Here is a 26,153-nt window from a genome sequence, read left to right on the forward strand (position 1 = left end):
TGTGTAAAAGGAGTGCAATTGTTCTTCACAATCTGTGTTAAACACATTCATTTCTATGATCATTAAAGTGTTACATAAAGGCAATGATAAGGGAAGCTAAAAATAAGTAAATTAAATATGAATGGCCACTTGTGTTAAAAACCAGGGGTTAAACCTGTATAAAGTACAGCACATCACTTCCTGCCCCCTTCCTTCAGACCATAAGTCTTGTGTCAGTCAATTGCAAGGTACAGATAGGAAAACTAAATGGTGATACAGGAAACAGTAAAAAGGTTTAATAAATATTTCTGTGTTTGGAATAAAATGTGAGTCCTCTCCTTTACAAAAATAAGAGAATGTAAGTTTTACTGTTTTAACAAGGACTATAAGGTTGCTTTTGCTTAAAGTAAATATTTACAATTTAGCAAACCAAAATAACTTTCTCATGTACCTTCCCAGATTTAAAGAAAGTAGTTTGAAGAGGCATCTCAAGTACTAATATTGACTCTAAACAAAGCCACCAAAATATAGGAATTTGGAGGTTCTTTTAAGGACAGTTCCAGAACTTATCCTATTAAGTGAATCCACAGAACTGGAGTATGGATGAGCTGATACTGATTCAAGCATACAGTGTATCAGGGTAAACAAAATAAAAGAAAAAGTGATGTTGGGTTCAAAGTGTTTCTTGGAAATGTATCCTGTAAAAAAAAAAAAAAAGTTTTATTTGAATAGTTTACACGTCTGGCTAGTAAAATCAAGTGTAGAAAGTGTTGAGGTATCTAGGGCATTTGGCATAGTGGCACATACCTATTTAAGATTTAAAAAATTAAGAAATGCAATTAACATTTAACTTACTCACTTGACATGCTTGAATTTGATTTGGTAACAGGGAGACATTATTGAAGGGGGCTGTTTCTGAGTTTATCTCCTAGGGCTGGTTTTTAGTGAATACTATTTAATAGTTCTATCAGTGAACTAAATGTTGATAATATCTTTACTTGCAAAGCTTTCAAGAGATAAAAAATAAAGTTGGTACAGGTTACAGTTACGAATTGAATTACTAATTAGGTGGCTATTAATTGCATGAAAGGTGCATTTTTGAACAAAAGGCTTGCCTGTGCTTAGAAGGTATAAAGCTTTTCCTTGAAGTTAGGAATCAGCTTAATAAGACTTCTTGTCACTGTTGATAGTTACCATAGCAGAAGTTTTCTGTCAGATCTGTGGCAAAAGGAACTTATGTGATCCATAGGAGCATGCAAACACAATAGGGAGTATAAACAAGGAAATCATTGTACCCAATATTGATCTGTACCTTGCACTAGCAAGGCTATACAGAAATGCAGCATATATTTCTAGTGTTCCTGCTGCAAGGAAGTCTAGTAGTTATTGTGTGCCTTCTTTAACCTTTCTTTACCTAGGAGCAGTAAGAGCTGAATTGCTGATATTTTTAGAGGGTAGTTTAGGACTTAATAGGCATATGTGGATTGCTTCCCTACAGAAAGAATGATGTAACGTAGCTTCTGGGAAGTCATGTACACGGTCTGAATGGATAGAGTTGGTTGGTGGATGGTAGTTTAGTTGCTTTTAAACCAGTATTCTGATTCTCAGGAATTCTCAGCTTTATGGGATCTTCCAGCTGGTGATAGTCTGATTCTGGAGTCACACAGGAAAAATATTGTCTTTGTGCTCTTGTAAAACATGAAACATTGGGTATTGTGATAACATTTTATTTCAGGGTTTCAGCTAACAGTGAACAGCTTCCAGAGAGCAGTTCAACACTGGCTCAAAATCTGAATTGTCATACAGAATTACAGTTATACCTTAAATTGACCAGTCTCTTGATTGAATGCTTGAAGTCACTAAAATAAGTGGGATGAATCCAAGCCACTTTTGTGTCTAAAACAAGCTAATCATTGGCTGCAATTTGAAAACTATGTGTTTGGGGCTGCCTTGATGTGTTGTATCTTCTCTACTAGTTCTTCTGGTAGATGTAATTTACCAAACAAACAAACATTTTAAGATTGCAAGTCAAATGCTCAAAACCCCACAAAGCTCGAATTTAAAATTTCCCATCTGATGTTAAATGTAAGACTTTCTCAACCATTTCTAAAATCGAGTGCAATCTGTATTATGAAAGCACCTGTGCAAAGGAAGACAGCATTTTCATAAGGTCTTGCCTGCAGTTGTATATTTTCAATGTCTCAGCATTGTGTGATGATGCAGAATTTATGTAGGATATATCTTTATGAATGACTAAAAGTTGAAAGGTACTAAATGTAAAGTAGAGGACTGCAGAAAGAAGTAAGACTGTGATTAATACAAATACATATTTCTCCCAAGTGTTTTTGGGGGGAAAAAATAATAATGAAAATGCCATTGTCTCAGGTGATACACATTTCTAGATATCGTACCAGCAAAAATCTTCTGTTTCAAACCACAGCAGTGTTCGCTGATGCTGAAATTGACTACTTAGTGAAAGTGAGTTCCCACCAGAAAGGGGGCTTATTGCTCTGACTAACTTCTCTTTACTAAAGAAAAAAGGAATGCTGATACTCAGAAATTCCATATTGCTTAGGAAATAGTCTGGCAAATGCCAGTCCCACCTCCTTATCAATCACTTTATCCTTATTTCTGTCTCATTTTCCATGTCCTGTTTCTGTCTTCATTAGCTACAAGCATAAGATGCTTTTTAACCTCTGACATATTGTGTATCAATTTTCAAATTGTGCTGCTTAATCGTACTTGATATAGGAACAGCAAGGATATTCAGAGACCTGGAAAGGTTTGGTGTTTTTCCTTGTCCCTCAGCACCTGGGAGACGTGGCTTCGGGGAAGGCTCTGCTCAGCTGCTGCAGCCAGAGGCAACAAGTGTGGTTATGCCTCTGGATGGAAGAGCTGTGAAGGGCTGTGGCATGTTCACCATCACAGCACTTTTCTAAAGCTGCCAAATTCTAACCAGAACTTTTAATGTTCCCAGATTTTTTTAGCCTTTCTTATGGAAGCGACAGAAGGTGTATTCCTTGTAAGACTGCATTCACTGCTAAATGGCTTGGCCTTGTTCTAGGCTATGGAACTGATATTCTCAATTACGAGTAGCTTTTTATGGTTTTAGTTTTACAAAAATATCTTCTTTTCTCAAAAAAGAAAACCTCAGGAAGATTCTAATTTCATATCTAGCCGACTGTTAAATTCTCTCTGAGGCATGTATCCAGCATGGAAAGCTGCAGGTGTTTTTAAGTTTGGCCAAGTTGTATGCAACTGAAAGCCTTTCCATGGAAAGAATCAGTTCAACTTATCCTATGAATGTCATTCGTTTGCTACTAAATTAGGTTCTTGTTTTTAACAGTGGACTTTAAAATCTATTACAGCTTCTCAAAATCATTTCTCATGGCTGGCTATTAATACTGGCAGAATTTTCTGTTACAGCAAAGCAGGCTGTATCCAGCATTCATCTTTTAAGAGTAGTTCTACTTTTAACATAAGCGTTTAGTAATGCAAAGGTTTCTTCATAACACACTATACTGTTCTGTTTGTCGGCCGTACAGGCCTGTTATTTTGCACAGTTCAGATCTTTTCACACTGTCCATCAGAGATGAAAATATTTGAGCAATTTGTTAAAATGGTAATATCGTGTGCTGGAATGTGGTGTGGATCCCAGTATGGAATTCACAGTGGATGGCTAGATTGAAAAGATATGATTGCAGAAAATGCTGGTTTCAGTTTAACAAATAATCCTTTTATTTCTACATCTCGTATTGAGAAGACTTGCTCTTTGCCACCAACTCCTTGACTTTTCAGGATTGAGCAGGTGGGTGGTTCAGAGAACCTCGTTACAGAGCTTCTGTTCACTACACAGTTCTCTCTGGTACTGTCCTTAAACTAAAAATAGGTAAATTTTGATCATTCAAAGATAAATATAGTACTTAAAAATTGCTAGGTGTCAGGACAGATTTTCCTCTGTACATTTTAACTACTGTAACTTGAACAATCATATCGAACTGTGATTTGAATAGTACTTACTTTAGTGCTCAAATTCTTCTAAGCTTATTGAAGAACTGTCTCTCTTTAATACCATCTAGTACCATAGGTAGTATTTATCTATACTAAGAATTTTTTACCTGTGTGTGTTTTCCCTATTAGCAAGCAGATCTGATCTCCCTGGGGAAAGTTGTGTTGGCTTTGGCTTGCAATTCTTTATCAGGAATTCAGAGAGAGAATTTGCAGAAAGCAATGGAACTGGTGACAATCAACTATTCCTCTGATCTGAAGAATCTGATTTTGTAAGTTTGTTTAATAAATCTTTTAAAGGAAATTGTAGCATTTTTTATATATACAAATGCAAATATCAAATGATGTCTTTAAATGTAAGTAGGATTACAAATAAATCTGTTGTTGAGTGTCTCCCTGGTTGGTGCACTGTTAAATATTGATATAATTTTTTTTAATAATACTGGTAAAGCTCTTAGTAAGAATTAGGAATGTAGACAAAACAAGCATTTTAGGTTGTCTTCAATACTGGACTTTATTGTGTGTTCTCTAAAATAGCAGTGTGCTAGTCTTATCTTACAGGTTCAGAAGGTACTGAGAAATAGGCACACTGAGTGCTAGTTTTTTTTTTCTGGCTGCATATTTTTTTTGTGTTATTTCAGTATAGTCAGCCTTTTTCCCCTTGTAGCCTGAGCGAGAAAAGTAGAAGTCTTTTCTCCTTTCCTCATTTGAGAAAACAATTGCATTACAGTGTGAATCTGCATCCTTCTCTCTTTGTATATGTTCTTGCTGTTTGAATGGGGTGAACTGTGCAGTTTTGTGAAAGTATACTCTTGTCTTGTTTAAATAACTGACTCAATGTATACATGCAAATTAATTATGTTTACTTGGATGGTATCTTCTTTTAAAACATAACAATTGTGAACTTTGTGTATTAAATACAAAAAGTCAAATAGTTATAAAAACATAATTGAATATAATGTCTGACATTTGCAGGAAGTAATCTTGTGGTGATTGGGTTATTTTGGCAGGTATTTGCTGACCGACCAAAACAGGCTTCGCAGTGTAAATGATATCATGCCTATGATTGGTGCACGATTCTATACTCAGTTGGATGCTGCTCAGATGCGAAATGATGTTATAGAAGAAGACCTAGCTAAGGTAAATCATGTAATAATTCCTGCAGGAAGACCTGTAGTCGGTGTTCCTAGAGCTGTAGCTTAAAAGGGAATGCTTTCTACTGGTTTCTGTTGGCTTTTTTTTCCTTCTGTTTGTTTATTAACCTAAGTAATCTGTCTGAAGGCTTGACAACTCTAAGCTCAGGCTTTTGAAAGCCCCAGAGCTTCAAGAATGCCTAGTTTTAAGATGTTCTCAGCTGTGTTTTAACTGAAGTAACATCTTCATTTCTAACCGGTAGTCTTGGGGAAATTATGTTCTTTATAGCATGGTTAAAAATAGCATTCTGAGTAAACAAGGCCATGTATGTCATGTAGATAATTACATGCATCATGTAGGTCATGTAATGTGTGCCAGAGGTTATACAGCAGTGTATATACAGCCTCTTAAATTTTTAGGTTTGGATGCTGGTGTCTCCTCTCTCATATGTTTTCCTTTTGGAATGAGTTCTAATTCGTGGATATGATGTGTTCAGCTTTCCTGAAGCATGCTCTCTGGCTGTGGGGGTCTGTAGTGTTCAGTCAAGGTATCAAGTGCTAGCTATAAAGGAAATATGTACTATGTATCAAGTCAGGGTGTATTTGTTCAACAGGAAGGAGTGTCTCTTAGTCTGAAGCAATTGACAGCAGGATTTCTGTCTCAGTACCAGGACTGAGATATATTGAAGAATGCTTTCATGGCCTTGAAAAGGTGTGGGATAGGGTATTACCCAAGGAGTTATTCAAGTCCTGTGATTCCACTCCGTTATAACCCCTCACTGAGAACTTTTAAGAGACAGTAGGCAAGTCTTTAGGATTCTGATGGACTCTGGTTCTCTTGATTTCTCCAATTTTGTCCTGTTGGAGAACAGTTTTCCCCTCCTTGATGGAAGATGCTGAAATCTATCACAAACAAGGAGCTGTAGAATAGCCAGGCAATATCTTGATGCTGGGTGCCCACTTTATCAGAATCAATCTTCTCCTGAGGTGTTTAAGATCATTTGTTCTTAAGGTGGCCTGCACAAAGCTGGACAGATGGACTCTTTCCCACAGGAAAGGTGAAGACTGCCCTGTGATCAGCGTTAGAATTTTTGTATTTTTAGTCAGGTTGTTTGAACAATTGCTTGTCAGTGGCAGGTGGACAGAGCTACTATAAATACAAGTTGTTACTTAGCCCTCAGTTTGGCAATAGCTGTTTACCTGACAGTGATAAATTCCACTTCTTAGTGGCATTAGCTGTCATGCTGGAACTTGTTTGTGCTATGACATCCCCTCCATTAGCATCAGAGCTACAGGATCCCTTAAGTCTAGCCTAGTACCATCTGTTCAATTTTGTCCCAAGGCAAATGCTTTGGAGGGAGTATTAGAAAAAGACTAGCATGTGTGATTTTCTTCCTCATATTGTCCAAGCATGCAGTCATCTGTAGCTGAGGGACTTCTGATGCTGGGAGTGGTTTGTGTGCAGTTAATATCTTTATAACACTCACTTTTCACAGAGCAGTGACCTTATTATGCTATTCCTTTCTTCACTTTTACATTCATGATACTGATGTAACAGCACTCAAAGCCTCAGTTTATCCAAGCCCTATGGAGAGTATCTCCCTTCTTACAGGCCACTAAGCCTGCAGAGAGGCTGCCTGGAGACTTAGTGCCTGTGTTGTTGCTCAGCTGTGTCACTGTTGACTGGTAATCTGCAAGGCAGTGAACTTCAGACAGATGTAGTTTTGGCTTTTGAGTATTTGACCACATACCAAAAATAAATTTGGAGGTTAGACCAAATAGTAGACCTTGGCTAGCTGGACAGGGTTGGTTTTCCATATCAGTCTCTTTAAGTATAGCTACTGCTGTGGTACAAGCTGTTCTCCAGTGTGTTTCTAGACTATTGATAGAAATCTACAACCCATAGGTTGTCCAAGGTCAGGCTGTTAGCACCTAGACCTACTTTATTTACCCAGCTGTGCACTGTAATCTACTTCAGACTGAAATAATTTGAAATCAATATGATCATGCATGGAATTAGATGCATCTTAGCATGAATAATGTTGTAGACCTGAACCACTGGAGAATGTGAAAAATATCAGAGAGGATCTTTTCCTGACAGTATAAACTTTGATTTACACTGCGAATTAATTTTTTGTTTAATGTAAACTAGGATGTTATTGTTTTTACTGCATCCTAAGTGATGTGGAAAAACATGCTAAATCAACTTTCAATTGTATGTTTGCTAAGCATCTGTAATTCTAATGTTCTGCCTCTGTGTGACCTCATTGTCAGTGCTTTATTTCTATAATTTATGAACTCAGCATTTATACTCTTTTGAGACTTAGATTCTTAACTGCTTTGAAAAAAAAATGGTTTCAAAATTACTTTTGCAATCAATTATCATTTGAGTATTAATCTGATTATGTTGTTGCTAAATATTTACTAATAATGCCCTACAAAGCATTCCTGAAAAACTAATCTGGTAGATTGTTTCTTCTCGTCTTTTCCTGAAATAAGGTGATGTAATGCATATTTCTGCATATTTTGGTAACTATGTATGTGTCTGCGTATATATATAAAAAAACCCATATTCTTGTTTAATGTACTGTATTTTAGCATACCTGTGAGTATAGGCTGGCAAGAGACTAGGCTTATATTTCCACAAAGAAATAGGTTGCCTGGTCCAGTTCCTGCTTGGACAAAGAGGTATTATTAGTTGCTGAATCTCCACATTAGAATTTGAAGTGCTAAAATGAGCATTTGACCTCTATGTGGAAAAAATTATACCCTCTTCTTTGAATATATGTCTTTGTAATTAATGGTGCTTCATTGGCATTAATACCATGTATGTTTTGCAAGTAAATGTCCTAATTTTGTTTCAGAGACTCTTAATAACCTTTTTCTTGTTTTCTAGGAGGTGCAAAATGGAAGGTTGTTTAGGCTTCTAGCAAAATTGGGAACAATCAATGAGAGGCCAGAGTAAGAAATACTTATTTTTGTGGTTTAGAAACTTAGTTTGCAATGCACTTTCTTCCTTCATAAATTTAAGCTAAATGTTTTCCCCTATATTTTCCCCAGAAGAAATGAGTATTTAAGAAGCCTTGAGAAAAAATAGATAAGCAACTTTGACCAAAACTTTAAGTTGACAGGAGAAGGCTACAAGTAGATATGCCAAAGTTGGCTTCATTATATTTAGTATGGTTTCTCTTAGCAGTCTCTTGTGAGTGGCAGTAGTTTTGGAGGAAATCCATAGCTTGCTTTAACTGAAGCAAAGGATGTAGATACTGGTTTTAAGCTAGTGAGTTTTCATCTTGTTTTTTTATTAACTAACCACATCAAAATGAAGTATTCATTGTCTATTTTCCATCCTTTTGCATAAAATTAGAGTTATGCTTATAATACAGATTTCTACACGTGTTTTACACAGTAAACTTGTTGCAAATAACTTTTGCTTTCTTCCGTTATTTTTCTGTGGCTATTGGAAGGCATTAGCTTTAGGTGCTCAAGCAGTTGAGAAAGTTTTTGTGTATGTTATCTTCTGTTTGTGGGGAGGGAGTGACTAATTTAATTGCAATTTATAGCAGGTAGATTAGCTGTGCAATAAGACTGCTCATCTGAGATTGAAGTGTCTTTTATATGTGTTGGGTTTGATTTTTTGTTAACTTACTGAATTTTAATATGAGCCTTTGTTGTACACTACCAGGTTTCAGAAGGACCCAACGTGGTCAGAAACTGGAGACAGGTATTTACTAAAGCTCTTTCGAGATCACCTTTTCCATCAGGTGACAGAAGCGGGTACTCCTTGGATTGACCTCAGTCACATTATCTCATGTCTTAACAAGGTACACTGTACTTCAGTTAGCTTTTAAACATTTGTTTGGGTTAGCTTTCTTTAAAAGATATTCCACTGCAATGCAAGTTGGCATTGGAAGGTTAATGACGTTGGTTTAGCTGGTGGTTATTTTCCCCGTTTTGGATTAAAACCATTTATTCCCTAAGCTAATATTCCAGCATCTATGGATATTTTATAAAAACTAGTACATGAATATTAAAAAAAAATGTTAATATAGTGTGAGATACAGTATTAACTTTTCATTCTAGAATGCATTGATTTCTGTGGGTTAGCAATGCTGGTCCCTTTATGCTACTCTGGTCTTTCAACACAGCATAAAGGATCCATAATACTCCTTTAACTGGGGGAGATTTCTGCTGATAGTTATCACTAAGGATGGTCATAAGGCAAGATCTATTCCTAAACTGTGCTGACTTGAGTAGAATACAGGAAGGAAACTGCAACATAAATTTGTGCAAAATTCTTGCCATCTAGAACAGTGCTGGAAAATTTGTGACTTAAAATGTTAAGTCCACTTCTATAATAACTTCCCTAGCCTCTCCAACCCTTTGTTTTTCGAGGTTGACTTAACAAAGCTATTTGCAGTTTTGTAAGAGCTGCACCACAAGCAGAATTTTATCTGAGCACTCTCATGATTAATAGCAGGAGATGGGTGAGAGACTACTAGATCTTCAGTAGATGAAGAACTTGTCTTGCTCCATAAATTAAAAAGTATGTGAGCTGATTATTTTTTTATTGGTAGATCAGCTTTCAACTTATTTTCCATTGTTCTGCCAAACTTCAATAATTCATGGGAGACTAAGATACTGCACTTTTTTTTTGTTGCTGTTTTTGTAGCTGCTTGGTAATTTCACTTGCTCTGTAGAGAATGGTGATGCAGACACTGACAATACAGTTTTAGTGCCCAATATTTTCTTTTCTAGGACTAGGATAGCCAACTTTCTCCTCCGAAAAAAGTGGAATATGTTCAGATCCTTTGATGCGTAATAACTGTACAGTTAAATCTTTTTCTAAAATTGTCAGGGTTTCTAACCTCCTATTAGACCACTGCTGTTCATTTTTTAACCTCCTTTTTATCTTTCTGGTTGGTGTCTGTAATCACTTTAAAAAGGACTTTAAAGGGATTGAGGCTAAATCAAAAAGAAAGCATGTTGACATTCAAGTAGGCATTGAAATGCCATCATGATTTGAAAGCAGTGACTCATACAGTACTGTAGCAAGAGGGGACAGTCCAGAATTCATAGGTCAGGTAAGAGACAATGTCAAAGAATGCCTTGTTCTATAAATGTTCATGGCTTACCTTTTCAAACAGAGGCTCTTCTCTTCTGTGGTTGTGGGTTCAGCACACAAAAAATGTAAGGCTTACAGAACTATGCTTTGGAAATACACTCTAAAAAGCACTTCAGAAACTATAGAAGTACTAGTAGAAGTTATGTGGGCTTCACTGCCAAAAGCATTCCTTTTGAATGAAAGCTATTCTGTTGCTTAAAAAAAAAAAAAGGCAAGCTTTCCTTTTCAATATAGTGTTTTGAGCATCCTTTTAGCTGAGAATACTGATTTATGCCTCCACAGGAGGAGAGAAAAAAAACTGTAAATACTGATGTTTGTAGTTAGCAGTGTGGCTTTCTCAATACAGATCCTCCATGTCCTACATTACTTAAGGTAATTAATTGACTTGTTGTATGATGCTAATGGTAATGAGCAGTGGAAAGTATTTCACAGACACCTTAATAGTGTAAATACTTTATAATGGATGTTGGAAGACACTGGTGGTTTTATCTTACTCTACAAAAATTAGAAGCTAATTTGCTTTTGTCCTTCTGAAACCATTCACAAAGCAGCAGCTTTAAAATGTGGAAATTCCAGCTTTGAAGGTTATACTTAAAACATTACTTTAGAAGAGAAATGTAAGAAATTTCTAACTTGCTTTGTTGCTCCAGACAGCAGCTAGTGAAACATCTCTGTGACAAATTTAATTGTTTTTCTATTCAGTGCAACAATACAATGCATATATTTAAACCTGCTGGGGTTGTATTTCCAAAGAATGGATTGGTAGTGTCATATCTCACTTGTCTCTGCCCCACCTTTTGTATAAGAAAGACTGTGGTGGAACTATAAATGTATAGACTAAAACGAAACTACAAAAGTTCTGCATAATAAGAGTCTGATAGTTCTCTATTGAGGAACATTTCTTGTGACATGAGAATATAAGAAACAGTGATGTAATGGGCTGTGACATGTAAAGCAGGATATTCCTCTGTTAGAAATTAGAATCTAATGGTATATAAAAATAATACTGAATTTGAGAAGTCAGAACAAAGCATGAAAAGAAACATGAAGCAAATGTTGATCTGAACCCCAAATTTATCCATTATGGATTAATACCAAAGTAATTTTTTCTTTCTAAGGGATGAAATGTACCATACAGCTTAGGAACTATAGGAACTAGTTTGTTTCCAGTACTGCCACGAATGTGAGGTTTGGGTTTCTACCAGATTTCAGGCTACCCGGGGCTTATCCATCCATTATCTCATTTGAGAGTGGACAAGAAGTAAATTGCCTGCCCTACGTTTAGGCTTGTGGATCATATGTGCAAATGAAATGTCAAATTTAGTTTTGTTCTTCAGGAAGTACATGAAAATTTTGCCAGGCTTTCTACACAGGGAAGTATAGCATTGCAGAATTATTAGCTTTGTGGAAAGGGAAGGAAACAATGGTAATCTAGTCCTAAGGTCTGGAATGTCTGTCAGGTTAAGACTAAAATGTCTCGATTTTTTGGCAAGGACGTTGTTGTGGTGCGATTTGGATCCTTCCTTTGTGTAGCAGATTTGAACTGCACTGTAACAATGTACTTGCCAATAAATTGATTGCTTTTATTGTTGGGGAAATGTTTTGCCATTTCTTTCACACTTCTTTTATTTTATCTTTTGCATTCTTGTTACAGTTAGATGCTGGTGTGCCAGAAAAAATAAGCCTCATTTCCAGAGATGAGAAGAGTGTACTTGTGGTAACTTACAGCGATTTAAAACGCTGCTTTGAAAATACTTTTCAAGAACTGATTGCAGCCGCAAATGGTCAGTTGTAGTATTTGCTGAAGGCATGCAGGACATTGCTGAGGAACTTAACCTATAGCAAATTGCACTACAGCTGAATTGTTGTTGTCATCTCATTTCACATTTGGGAAACAAACAGGAGATGAGCAAAGCTGCTTGCACTTCAGTCAGGTACACTGTTACTTGAAGGGAAGAATGTTTCACTTATCCTAGAGCTAAGGCTGCCATTGGAGGCTTTATCTGTGAAGAATTTATTTTAGATTAAGGAACACATCAGGTGCATGATGTTCCTACTTTTATTTTTTCCACTTGTATATGCACTAATTTTAATTTTTTTAAGACTTTTCTGATCTCTGAAGTTTTGCCACATTGTATACTTAAGGGAAAATCTTTGCAAGGACATTTCTGGGATACATTTTTGTCACTGAGGATATAGCAAAATTTATTCATTTTTGATATTATTTGCACCCAGAATAGCATAAAGGACCAGGTAAATAATTTAATAGAAATTGTGTTCTATTAATGACCGTTTAGTTCGTAACCTGTAAAAGTGTGTTGTATGCAAGCTCTGTATGCCACCCACTGTTAGCTCAAAGAAATGTGAGAAGAAACAACTTTTTAAAACCAGTCAAGTGAAGTATTGGTGAATTGACCAAAAAGGAAAGAAAGTCCCCTGTCATTTGATTTAAAGTTTGTCTAAGCGAAGTGACGAATACAGCATAACGGGAAACATCTTTAATTTAAGGAGCATATCAAACGTGCTCTAAACACAACCAGCGCCTTTTAAAAACTGTTTGTACATTTTCCTGGTAGTCAGAAGCATTTACATTTATGCAATTTTTTTAATAGATTTTTTTTTTAAAGAAATTGTTTAAATGCCTGAAGTTTCAGGAGTGTATTACTTTAGGTTATTTACAGTATAATTTTTGTATAAAGTTCTGTTCTTTGAACCACAGCTTTATTATGGTACGCTACACTGGATACAGATACAAAGACACTGTTAAAAGAAGATTAACTAAACACAGCAGTTGTCTGGCATCAAGAGCTTTTCAAGTTTTACGGCCTGAATCTGGAGGGATAATGATCTGCTGTGCCTTTGCAGTCACTGCTTAGCCCAAAGTAATATTACTTTTGCTAATACTCAACACATGAATATTCCTGAAGTAATTCAGTCTCAAAAGTCTGGAATTTTGCTCCTCAATTACCTTTCTAATTTTTGGACATGCAGTTGTCTCCAAACTTGGGTATTCATGGGATTTCTAGTTAAACACCTACACTTTGATACTGAAGACTGCCAAATATGTAGGAATTTCCTTTCTTAAAGCAGTAGTGAAGACTGTATCTATCCTTTCCCAGCACTGAATGTTTTAATAGCACTGGGTGCTCACCATGAAGAAAATGTGGAAACTCAAAAGGTCAGGACAGACTCTAAGCACTTGCAACTGATGTTACTGACATCAATTTTAATAATTCTCAATATTTGTAGTTTTCAGAGAAGTTTTTAATATTTCTCTGTCCACTTTTATAAGCTTTAAAATGATTCTCCGCCGTGAGACTTGCATCAAGAAAAAAGCAACTCTCTTCACATCGAAAGCTTTGAAGACTAGGGACATGCTTTACACATTTTAGAAAATGTGGTTGAATCCACATTAAGTAGCATCAGTTGTTGAGTTTAAAAATCAATTATTGTTGCAATTTTAAAAGGAACATAATGTTTAATATTCAAACGATAACAGTTGCCAGAATGTTCTTTTTAATATAAAAGGAACAGGAACTTTGAAAAGTGAACATGCAGAACAGTCTTTTATCATTAGCTCATGTATTTGAGGAAGAGCAGCTGTCTTTTCTATGTTTTTTGACAAATCATATTGTAATTCTTTTGTACAAAAAAAAGAAGTACTTGTATTCTAGAAGAAATATGGAATGCTTAATTTATAAGCGGGCTGAGGTTTTTTCCAGTATTGTTTTCTTTGAAAATGAAAGGGGATCATCTGTTCAGTTGTGGGGTTTGGGAACCTTTGAAAATTTAATTTGTGGACCAATATTTTGTGGAAGTGTAAGGCAGGGGTAAAATAGGGCTTGAACTCTCATCCTTTTTTAGACCAGCACACCCTCTGCAAGACATGTCTAAATTGCAAACCTGTGTGTATTTGCATAATGTCAGTTTGCTTCAGCCCCTAGTAACCTCAGGACTTGGTTTAAAAATAAAAAGATAGACAGCTAATAAATTTTCATACATAATGTCAGGCAGAAAATATTTGGTGTCAGGTAATACATAAAATTTTTTAAAAGTTAAGATTTGTTTTCTATTTATTTTATTTGGTCTGTATTTGGGAATGATTTGAACAGTCTGAAGTTCACCTTGGGTGTTTTTTTGGGGAGAGCCCTTCTACCCCATTTTAATTCCATTTAGAAGGTTGTCCTAAAGTTGTAGTTTGATCCATTCATAGGAAGAACTGTGTATCTGTATTTAAAAGAAGAGTCACCAGGATGTGCCCTCCCAGATGGGAAATATATTTCTGACCTTCCTATTTTTTACAGCTAAAAGCACAGAAGGGACAACCTTTGAAATCATCTGATGTTGGTCATTTTAATTTTTGTACCTGTTTTAAATTCTGTTGCTGTATTTACTATATTGTAAATATTTTGTTGAGGGTACCTATGTATTTTTGATTTGCCCTTGTTTCAGTAATTCAGGTGTCAACTGCTTCCCCTAAAAAGCACCAGTATGTTAAGTTCTAATGTCATGATCCCAGTATGTGTTATTCATCTTTAATCCTGTTTTCATTGTTCATGTGTACAGCAGTATTTTTAATAAAGAATACCAGAAGTAACATGGCCTTATTTTGACAATGTGAAGTTCTGAAGTTGGATCCAGGGCTTTTCAACTTTGGTGCTGGAATTTTATTTCATTCTATCTCATACTTCTTTTGTATTCATTCTGTCTGCAATGCAGAGTTTAAATTAACAGGAGTCACAAATTGTATTTAGTGCTTACCACTTAAGAGTGTATCAGATGTCCTAAAATTGAGATATTGTTCACTAGAATTGTATTAATGCATATTTCCATAACTCCCAAGTCAAATTCCGTCTGCTTCAGTTTGATTGGGTCTGCTTTACCTGGTAAGTCCTACTTTTGAAAGCTCTGCTCAATTGCTCCCATGTTTTTTGAGCTTTTCTTGCTCAGTTACAAAGTATATGAATTTCGCTGAGAATTTGCACATGGGGTCATGATAACTTCATTCCACAGAATTATTCTTCTCTATTTTTAACCAGCAAAGGTTAGATGTTTTGCTGGTGGGCTAAAATCTCCTATACCCATCCAATGCTAACCATGGTTATGGAAGATAAAATTTTGTGTAATATATTGTGAATTGTCAATAATCCCTGCACATATTTAACATGGAGTCATTATTGCTGAAATTGCAGTGGTTTAGGAATGTTATTATATAAGCTACAGTAAGTTTGATTGATGCACATATCAAGTCTCCAGTTTCCTCCTTAGTAATGTGCAGCAACAGCTATGCAACTGCTGTAGCAGTTGATGATCCCATTGTGTTCTGCTTTCCCAGAAATTTTTTTTTTTTTCATCTCCACTTCCTTCCAGCACCTGGAGAGCCCCTCAGGTGATCAAATGCTGTTTAGCAAGAGAGCACTTGATTGAAGATCTCTGTAGAAGCAGCATCCCCAGCTTCAGATGGATGGGATGGGGATTTGGGGGTTCTCTGAAGAAGACAGAACCCAGGCCTAAGGTGCTGCCTGCTGTCACAGTAGCTTCAGAACAGGCTTTTTTGGGAACACCTTAGCTCTGTTTGCTGTCCTTGTGTCTGGTGTGCGTCTTCTAGCTGCTGAAGGAACCAGGAATGGAGGGTGGTTGGGTGGAGGTTTGTCCCTGTGCTGCCTTGTCTCCCCCAGTATGAAACCTTGCCTCTCCCAGAGGCTGAGTTGAGTTTTTGTCTCTAGACAGCAGTAAGCACTTCCTAAATATGCTGAGCCTAGGAGATGTCACCCACACAAGGAGCAGTGACTGGTGGCTGTCACTGTAGCTTCTTTGCTGTGTGAGAAGTGTGCCTTCTGTGTGATTATTCCCTGTTCTCCTTTGCTCACAAAATCAGCCTATGGGCTGGATGTGTGCCAGATGTTTGCACTGCCCAGTGCTGACTTGTGTGCCACAGCAGCCTTTGACACTGGCAGAACTCTGATTTTATTTTTTTTTTTTCAAACGCAAACTTTATTACATGAATTTAGCAGTCAAATACATTATATAAAGACAGAAAATGCAAGACAAAATAGGAGTTATTCACATCTGAAGACACTTGAGGGTTCATATAAAAGTAATCTTTGTAATCCAGTTTTCTTAAATATTTATGCATAAAAGCATATTTATATATTTACACTGTGCAAACATGTCCTTTGAGATGCATCATCCTGTAACTATTCTTGCTCAATTCTAGTAACAAAACAGTTCTGAAACTTTTGTTTTGATCAAGGTCAAATATACTTTACCAACGAGACAGTGCAATAGATACTTAAAACTGATGATCTCTTGTGCAGAGGTACTTAGCTTAGAAGTAGTGGTACATATTTATTTTGCTTGAATATCAAAGATAGTTTTTATTTGTAAATATGCAGAAGGTCATTTGCCTTAAAGTTTGTTAGTGGGTTACATTCACAGCTCTTTAGCTGAATTCTGAGAGATCAAGAGATCGTGTAACATGTAGCATTTGAGTTAATAAATATTTTAGTGGACCATAAGAAGCTGATATTGGGCTGTAATTGATTTGGCATATATCAATGCTACTGTGTTAAATGTCCAACTCTCATTTTAATACTGCATTCAAAGGTGAAAGGGAATGGATGCATCCCAATGCATCTTCAGCAAAGAACACTCACAACCTTTCTGAGATGCTATACAAAAATCTGCTGCAAACGAATGATTCATTTTTATTCCTGTACATACTTGTAACTAAGTGTGGAAATTAAGGTGTCTTCATAGAAAAGCTACCCTAACTTTACAGATTGTCTTGTAATTTCTAACTAATCTCTTCAAACTCTCTAGTGATGAATTAAAGTATCTGCAGTCTAATAGCCATTATGTCTTTTCAGACAGATTCCTGTAAATAAAATATTATCAGTGCAGTTTTAGAAGGTCCATGAGGTTTTGTGAACAGAGCTTGGCTTTAACCTATCTGCCTTGTGGTTTGGTTCCAGTGTGTGCATGTTGGCCTACTGACAAAGTGCAAAACTTCAGTATTTACTTGATTTCAGCAGGATTGTCCAAACAGAATTTATGTTTTCCCTGTTGTTACAGCCCTGGATCTGGTCTTAGTTCTCCTCTATCCTTGCCAACACATTTTAAATTCTTGTCTTGCAAGGCTCCCTACTGTGTCTGCCATCTGGAGCGGTAAGATCCATATAATGCCCCATCCCCAATTAGCTTATTCAGCTTCCCCAGAGCATCAGCCTTCCCACAAGTTTCTCAAAGTAGTTTTCATTTAAAATACAGTTTGTGGTCTGTTTCTAGTTTCTATCTTCTTGAAGGCTTCTTTATTTTCCAGCACAACACATACCCCAGCAATAGGATACAAATACCTCAGTGTCTGGTGCAGATTCCCAGGTCTCTAGGGCTCCTAGCTGCCTCAGAACAGAAGTGACCCAAGTCTGAGCGGAGGCTGTAATAATGGCCTTCCAGATTTTCCTGGATGCTGAAGCACTTGGCATTTTTAGTGAAAGCTATTGGTGTGGAGCATTTGGGAAAGTCAAGGTTTAAGCAATAATACTTCGCCATATTTTGAATAAGTGTGCTGCAGTTGCTAGAAAAGCTCACTGGGATTAAGCCAATGGTAAGTTTTTAAGTTATATGCTTTTTAAAAATAATTTGGGCCAGAGTTTTTAAACTGACAGTGTTTCTTAAGAACCTGCATGTTTAGATCTTGGCCTAGAAGAACTTAAACTGGTGGCTGAGAATAATGGACAACAGAATTGTAGTCAGGAGGAGGAGAACGGCTGGCGTTCATTTTCTCCAGCATCGCATACCCACAGGTGTATCTTCGCTTGGAGTCACTGAGCTGGTCACAGCTGAAACTGCAGAAGCTTCTTGGCTTGGTTATTCCAGAAAGCACTGACTCCTTGCTCCTGCTGGCACCTTTAACCCTGTAATAGAGCAGTGTCATTGTAAGCTTTCATAACATGTAAAGGTTTTTGGTTTAGTGACTTGAGCAAAGCCAGGTCACAAGCTTATTCTCACATGATGGGGAAGGGCATTGATGCAGATGGGCTCGCTCCGTGGCAGTGCAGAACATACGAATGAAGGAGCCTTCGTGTTCCCTCTTGAGTCCCCTCTAGAGCAGAGGTGCTGTGAGTGAACATCACTGTTAAGGGTGTTTGTGCATTATATCAGTCTTGCTGCTTGGGGGGAGTACTTGACTGCTCAGCCTAAGCTCCAATTGCTCACTTGTGATAGGTGCTGGGGAGTGAAACTTCATTGCAGGGTGGAGTAGTGCGGAGTGTCTGGCAGCTCTGCTGATGCTGAGGCAGTGTATCCCCACATCTAAATGTTTCTTCCTAAGGGAACTGGGATTTTTGTGCAGGAGTGAAGTGATGAAAGGCCTCAAGCCTTGAGGCAAAAGTAGAAAACTATTAGTGTATGTGTTCCCAAAGCCTAATGCTGGGATGAATTTCTAATATAAATGGCTGGTTTTTGTGAGGAAGGGCATGAGGTCTGTCTGTCTTCTTTTTGGCTTCTTTTGGCAGCTGCCATGAACTGCTGTTTTGAATTAGAATTTTCCTGTTCCGTAAAAGGACCAGTTATCCTGTAGGCTGCCTTTTAGAAGATGCCCTTTACAAAGAGGAGTTTAATGTCTTCTCAGCAAAACCAATTTTTAGGGTTTCCCTTATGGCACTTTCTCACCTGTATTCAGAGATTGCAGTGCTTAAAAGGGCTCTTTCAATAATGAAGAAAATTGGGGCCAAGAGAATTTTCACATCATTGAACCTGGATACCAAAGATTTATATATAGACAAAGGATAAGCCAGAGCATTTTTCCATCACTGTTTACATGTGAAATCTTAAAGTAAACATTGGACCACAGTGTCTAAAATTAGATTTCCTCCCCTGTATTTTTATAAGTTCGTGGACAATCCACTCCTCTCCATTTATAAGATTGGAAACACTGGCAGCCCTAGTCTCGAATTCCAGAGAAGACAGAACATCTGTTGAGGCTTGCAGAGCCCAGGGTTTTACTTTTCATTTTATCTTGTACTGTTAGGTCTTTAAATCAAACTACAGAAATAGTAGCACAGGACCATTTGTGATTAAAAGTTCCTCTTAGATGTCACAGTTTCTCAAATTCTTAATTCACAAGCCTGTGTGGTTTTCTAAGGAGTATGGTCTCGGTCTTGTATCCTACTGTAGGAAATTGGAAGATGTCCCTAAGAAGACCACCACATTACATTTATTAGTAGATGAATGGAGTTCATGAGGAGGAGCACTTGTGATGAGGATTGCAGATGCCTCCTATATTTTTATATCGCATCTGGTGGCAGATGCAGAAGTACTTGCCTTAGGATAACTATGACAAGGTTAGTCACAGATGCAGTGGACTTTTTGTGATGGGTTTAAAGAGAAATGCCTCTGTGACTTACATTGTAATTGTGAGTCTTCGGGAGCTGGCAGAAGTGGAGTGTACATGACAAGTTACAAGCCTAAAAACTGTCTTGCTTTGATCCTTTCATCCTGATCAAGCTTTTGCATCCTGAGATTCTTCTTGTGAGCTAGACTTGGCTTCTGCTTTAATAAACCTTTTATACTGGTCTACTGCTATACCTAGGCATGCATTCCCACAAAAAATCTTTGAGGGAGCTCAAGGGGTTTTGGCATCTGTAGTCAGGCTTCATTTTGAGTCTGAGTTTACAGTCAGTAAAGGCTTCTCTAGCTGTGGACTATCTTCTTGCCAATCTAGGAATGTAAATTGGAAACTGTGTTTAGTTGGTCTTTAATTGGGATTGTTTGTTGGAGGAAATGGCTGCTGGTTTCTTGCCATGTTCAGGACCAGAGTGAGGTCAGAGGCTGGCTGCAGCTCTTGAGATGCTTGTTCCAGCTCACAGGAGGTGGAATTCTTGCTGTTTTTCTGGCTTTGCAATTTACTCAAGGGTTTGCCTCAGCCCAAAGATTTTGGCTTACTTGGATTGGGCTTTTTCACCAATACTGAAAAGCTAGAAAAGGGTTGCAGTTGGGATCCTTTTTATCTGCAGAGGAGCACAGCTCAGAAAATGGCCCCCAGACCTTTCTACCAGGGTCTTTTGACCTGAGACCTTACATTATGAAAAACTTACTTCTCTTCCTTCTGTTCAGAATATCATTTTTAATCTCATTGGCATTAGCAAGTCCAAGACCATTTCTGTTTCATGCTCCTGGCCACCACCTGGGCCTAAGGAGCTCACCAGGCTTTGGGCTGATGCTCTTTCCTATAGTGAAATCAAGGGTGAGTGTTGGCATTAGTGCATTTCCCTAGGCTAGAGAAGTGGAAGCCCAAGGGAAGGCTCCTTGCCAGGGTCAGTGGGGTACTCCTGCACTGTCAGACTGGCTCCCTGCTCTGCTCTGCCCTGGGCCTGGCTCTTGGCTTGCTCATACTGAGCAAGCACTACTGCATGTGCTGGATCTCTTCTGCAGTCAGCTGATCAGTTTCCTCTAAAACAAACCCTGGGTGTGCTTCTGGAGACAGGTAGGGTGCTCTGGGTTTGGCTCCTTCCACATTATGCAAGTTCTTCAGCTCTGCCCAGTCTGAATCTGGATTCCAATGCTTTGTTACAGGAAAGGGATCTAACCATAGGTAAGCTGCTGCCAAAGGGAGGTGAAACTCATCCTCAGCCTGCTGCTGGCACCGATTACCCTGTCAGTGAGCTGCTACTGCTCATTCAGAAACTGTTCTGACAGTCTGGCAACCTGAATCAGCTCCCTGCAAGAAAAGCCAAGCTGAAATGTCAGCACAAGAGTGAGCACAGGAATGCAGAGCAGGATGCCTGCAATGCAAGTGAAGATGCAGGACTGTACATCTGCTTAGATCATTTTCCATGTGTCAAACCCCTCCAGGTTCCACCTTGCTCAGTACAAAGTTCAGGGGTATTTATTTACTGCTCCAATTAATTTTAAGTAAAGGATGCTTAGCTAAGATGCTACCACTTTTAGGAATGTGTGCAGACTGAAGAGTCACTGCCTTTGTTCATGTCCATGAGTGCCTTTTGGCACAGCACTACAGTACCACTTGTTTAGCTTGCAGGCCAGATGACCTTGTATGATCTCAATCAACTGCTCTGTTTTCCCAAGGATTTATGTTCTAGCAGCCACTGTTCAGTTCCATATTTTTTCTTATCCAAGCATTCCTTTTCCTTCTGTATTTGAAAATGCCCCTTAATGTGCTTATGGAGGGATGCTCGGAACATACTCCGTGCATTCTGTGCCATGCAAAGAAAAAGGCATTTTGTAAATTTCATTTGGGAAAGTTGTCGTGTTGTTTGTGACAGCAGCCTTCAGAAATACCCAGAAAATGAGTTACAGCACTTCTAGGGAACATGGCATCGTTTGGAACCCTGTAATATCCACACGCACACTCCAAGCTCTGTAGTCCCTGGCTCCTCCAAAGACAACATGCCGTGACAGAGCTGAAGTACCATAAAACTGCTCAGGAGCCTATTTTCTGAAAGGTCAAGGCAGGAGAAAGAGTTTCCCAACATTTGTTCAGAGTGGCTTGTGTTGCCCTGGCTTTGCCACGCATGAGCAGCGCTGCACTGTAGGCTGCTGCCAGCAGCACGTTTAGCCCTGTGAGTGTGCGCTCTCCCACACGTATTCCTGTGCCTTCAACCAACGCCCTCGAAGTCACTGGAATTTTTCATGAAGCGAGTCCTCTCTGCCTTGATCGCACGTTTCAGCCAGCTCTGATTGTTCTTTGAGACAATGCTACACCTCCCAACCTACCCAACTGCAAGGCACTGACAAGTTTGGTGCTGGCAGGACGGCAGGCTGGCCTTGACCTCCTGCCAGCATGAGATGAGCGATGGGTTGGGTCTGGGCAGTCTCCGGGCTGGCTAAGAGCAGTGAGCTGAAACCAGGACACTGCCAGCTTTGCAGCGGCTGGGAACTGATGCAGCGCCGGCACTGAGAAAATAAACACTTCCCATTTACAGAGAGTTCATGTCAGTGCAACGCATTTCTTAGAGCAGCCCTAGTTCCCTGCTTGGGCAGCTGTCAGGAATTAGGTGGAGGAAGATGGCCAATATATTCAAGTGCTTAAAGGCAGGAAGAGAAGTGAGGCCCTCACATCCATCTATTGTAAAGTTGCCACTTTAGCATCCTGAGCCCATGGGTGTTAAATGGGCCGTGCTTAGCTGAGTCATGGAAAAGAAGGGCAAAAACAAGCACAGGGGGCCTTGTCCCAGCTGGGGTGCCCTTGGGACTTGCAGAAACAACTGCAAATCCTTCACAGCCACACGTTCCTCCTCCCCTATTATTAAGGGCTTGTTTCCTACAGTTACCTGCCTCCTACCTTAGTTCAGTGCTCTCTGACACCGGCATTAAATTGAGCATTAGGTGGATCAATAAGTACTAAGAAATCATATTGCTGATGTGCATCGAAGGGGTTGAGGGCTATTTGCTTCCTCAAGGACAGAGGTGTGGAAGATGATTGACTATTGATTCAACCAAGCAGGACACACCTCAGCAAGAGTGTTTGCAGGGACTGGGAACACCTCAGCTACTTTCACAAGCCATGATTTAGCACGGACCTTGAATTCTCCTTTGCCATCTGTAACCTGAGAGGAAGGCAACATAAAATACAGACCCAAAGAGTGTCCATTTCTGCTTGCTGCCTGTCCATGTGAAGCGTTTCAGTTCCTCTCGAGCCAGCACCATCCCACTGTCTGCTCGATAATCCTTGAAGAAAAAAGAAAGATGCAGGTGTTGACTGTATTTTACAAAGGACTCAGTTCCTCTTTGGTCTGATTTCCAGCATCCTTCTGGTCATTGATACTTAGACAGCTTAGGAGACAGCAGCTCTGTGCTGCTGGAGGTGTTGCAGTGCACTGGTATTTAATGGTGCCTTTCCAAACCACCCGTGCTTTAGGGTGCAGCAGACAGGTAATGTTAATGCAGGTCTGGGGTGCTAGAAGAAAAATGTCTACATGCAGTCTGAGGCTCTGGCCAGCCACCAGTTCAACCCTGTGAGCACCACTGTGCCTTTCCCACCTCCTGCTGCTCAGTGCATTCTACTGGGTTGCTAAAAGCTTTCCCCAGCCTCTCGCCCATGCCCATCCCTACACATTGGGTGTGTGTACCGTTGTTAGACATGGCTCCAGCTTGTCCATCTGGTAACAGGACTCGTTCCTACCAGGGATCTCCGATGGAAAAGGGACTCACAGTCCTCCTTTGTGCACTACTGCTGTTCAGATGAAAATGCAGATCCAAGGGATTTTAAGTCTCTCCCACACCAGGTGGTAGCTATATCTTGCAGACCTACTGGAACTGACCACTTCTTGTCACAGAAGGAGTGTTTGCAGCCCATGACATGGCCAGCAAGGATCTCTGACCCCAATTTGTAGGGCAGTGGGATAACCTCTTGTTGCAAGTACAGCTAATCCTTCACCTTGTATCAGTTAGAGCTGACAAAGCAGTAACCCCCTGGCCTGATTATCGCTGTATAAATCTGACACATAAATAAAAATAAATACATGGCATATCATTTAGCCCACTTACATTAAATACAAGTGTTTCCTTGATGGGAAGCTCTTCAAATGTCTTTATGCGCTGAGGGGGGGTTATCTTGAAAGTGTTTACGTATCTGTTCAACAAGAGAAGCAGGACAATTTTTGGTGAGAGTGTGAAGTGCACAAGCAGAAAGTGTTGGGTATTTGTTTGTTTCTTTAGTCAGTTCCCAGCTGTCTTTGAGGTAGGTCATACAAAAGGGACTTGTTAACCAGACCCCACCCATATCTCACTCCCCAGTCCTGGGGTACACACAGCTGTGCCTGTCACAGTGCCTGAGCCCTGTCGCCTGCAGGTTCCCCCTGGGCAGGGGCACTCCAAAGAGCCACAGCAGTGGGTGACTTGGTAGCTGGTGGGACACTCAGGCCACCTGTGGGCTGTCTCTGAGTGTTTTCTCCCATCCACATCCAAACTGGGCTATGCAGCGAGCTACCACCCCTAACAAACAAACACATTCTTAATCTTACTTATCTCACCTGACATTTTCAGTGCTTCCACAACTTGAGCTTGTAACAGGAAAAGTTTCATTGCACAAAGGGTCAGATGTAGGGGGAGGCCCACTTTCTGTTGTAAATATTGTGCTGAGGGGTATGTAGTCTTTGCCTTCCTAAATGCAAACAAGAAATGGAAGTGTTATTCCTGGGTCCACGTGGCCAGCTGGCCCTGCCTCGGTGACAGCCCGTGGTTGTGACATTAATACCTGCTGGACATTTGCTTGCAGCAAGTCACCCAGCTTTTTCACCAGCTCGGAGAACCGTGGCCTGTCGTTGGGATTGCTCTGCCAGCAGTCCAGCATGATTTGGTAACTGTGAGGATAACAGCAGAATGAGCACATGGTGGGGTTATATCTCCATTTGATCCAAGGCAGTGCAGTCTTTGACAGCTTGTCATCAACAGACAGACAAAGATAGATAACTCCTCAACCTGCTTGGTTTTACAGATTCTCTCTAATACCATCAATGCCTCTTCCTAAAAGTAAAGCAGTAAAATTTCCACAAAAAAAGAAAACCTTCCTGCAACACCTCAGAAGACAACATCAAAAGGATAATTCAGCCAACCAGTCATACTTCCTTTTTTTTATTCCTAATTAAGCATTAAACCTTTGTATTAAACATCTATTAACTGGCAATGTTTAGGTTAAGGTATCCTAAAGGCATCCTAAGATGACTTATATGGATGTGTCACTTCCTTGTATTGGTTGAGCCGAGCTTTCCTTCCTGCAATAAAATATGTGGAAGAGAAAAAAAAAAAAAGGCTCTTATCTACTGTCACTAGGATAATAAAATTAGTCAATGGGCAGTACTCCCAGATAGGCATGGCTGGCTTGCATCCTTTTCTTCTGCTAGAACTATTTTTTGGTAAGTGTTGCTATTTAGAGTCATGACATAGCACTCGGGAAGGCACCAGGACATCCACACGTACTTGATTTTGCCTCCAGAGGTAAAATACCCTGGCCATGTTCATGGCCCTCAATGATTTGTGTCACAGGGTGAATGTTCAGTGTGCTGCATGTGCCTCCCCAGGCGAGATGCTCTGTCCTGACCCACGTTGGTCTCCAAAAAGGTGTTGGCCATGCAGTAGCATCTTGAGACTGCTCCTGAAGGCAGGGGAGCAGGGAGTGACGGCTGTCGTGGCAGTGGAAGGACTCAGACAACCTGGGCGGGGAGGCTGCGGGTCCCCGTCACCTTCCTCTGCCACCAGACGTGGTGTACAGGAAAGGGTGGACCCTCATTGCCCCAGTGATTGCGAGGAAGCCTCGGCTGTCACTTCCTAAGTCAAGATGATGTTAATAATGTCACATTCCTCCAGCACTTATCTGGGTGCCTGTTGGCAAATTTTAAACCTGGCAAGGAATGAATTACCTTCCTCCTCCTCCTCCTCGCTCAGCTCCTCTCAGAGCACAGCCCTGATGATGCACTGGGCTCAGGTCCTTGTTGCCCCCTACCCCTTCCTACCCTCCCAGAGAACCAGGGGACAGGGTGGGGGGTGCACAAGACGATACCCATGCAGGATTGGGTTAGTTTGCCTTAGGCTGGCACAGGGTACTTTCAGAAGTGCCCTGGAGCCTCATCTGCAGGGCAGCCCAGGAGGGCAGTGGAACACAAGGCAAGCAAAGGTTTCTTACATCTCCTCGGTCGCTTGCTCTGGGGCGCGCATTCTTGTGCCTTCCTTCAGCCTGCTGCAGAAATCCTCATCGATCTGGACTCCAGGGTAAGGAGAGGCACCTGGAGGTGACATTGGGAGAATAGATACGTGCCTTGAGTACCTGTGACCTTATGCATCTCCCTCAAACCCTTGGGGTGTGCATCATCAGGTAGCAGAGCTGGGGGTCAGGGGGTGGCCCCCCTGCAGGGTCTGGCCCTGCTGGTTGCCACAGCCAGGGAATTACT

At 39.8% G+C, this 26,153-nt stretch overlaps 2 protein-coding genes across 7 annotated transcripts in view; one reads left to right on the forward strand and one right to left on the reverse strand.

The window, feature by feature from the left end:
* Nucleotides 1–14,842, forward strand: part of PAN3 (poly(A) specific ribonuclease subunit PAN3) — a 79,704-nt gene extending 64,862 nt beyond the window's left edge. For 3 of the 6 annotated variants that reach the window (XM_088159527.1, XM_088159530.1, XM_014879656.2), the window contains 5 exons: nt 4,120–4,259; nt 4,998–5,127; nt 8,017–8,081; nt 8,806–8,944; nt 11,900–14,842. In XM_088159527.1, the coding sequence (XP_088015653.1) occupies nt 4,120–4,259; nt 4,998–5,127; nt 8,017–8,081; nt 8,806–8,944; nt 11,900–12,040 (615 nt within the window). In that variant the 3' untranslated portion in view covers nt 12,041–14,842. Of the gene's footprint in view, nt 1–4,119; nt 4,260–4,997; nt 5,128–8,016; nt 8,082–8,805; nt 8,945–10,066 lie in introns of all 6 variants that reach the window. The other 3 variants (XR_015801396.1, XM_088159528.1, XM_088159529.1) reach the window with 3 other exon arrangements.
* A 1,353-nt stretch (nt 14,843–16,195) lies between these two features.
* The window catches only part of FLT1 (fms related receptor tyrosine kinase 1), a 108,798-nt gene continuing 98,840 nt past the window's right edge, over nt 16,196–26,153 (reverse strand). The window contains exons 25-30 of the mRNA XM_014879648.2: nt 25,889–25,988; nt 24,464–24,569; nt 24,240–24,370; nt 23,755–23,839; nt 22,844–22,935; nt 16,196–18,161 (exon numbers count right to left, since the gene is read on the reverse strand). Of these exons, the coding sequence (XP_014735134.2) occupies nt 17,957–18,161; nt 22,844–22,935; nt 23,755–23,839; nt 24,240–24,370; nt 24,464–24,569; nt 25,889–25,988 (719 nt within the window). The 3' untranslated portion in view covers nt 16,196–17,956. The remainder of the gene's footprint in view (nt 18,162–22,843; nt 22,936–23,754; nt 23,840–24,239; nt 24,371–24,463; nt 24,570–25,888; nt 25,989–26,153) is intronic.

Source organism: Sturnus vulgaris, chromosome 2 (assembly GCF_052056855.1).
Source record: "Sturnus vulgaris isolate bStuVul1 chromosome 2, bStuVul1.hap1, whole genome shotgun sequence".
Taxonomy (NCBI): domain Eukaryota; kingdom Metazoa; phylum Chordata; class Aves; order Passeriformes; family Sturnidae; genus Sturnus; species Sturnus vulgaris.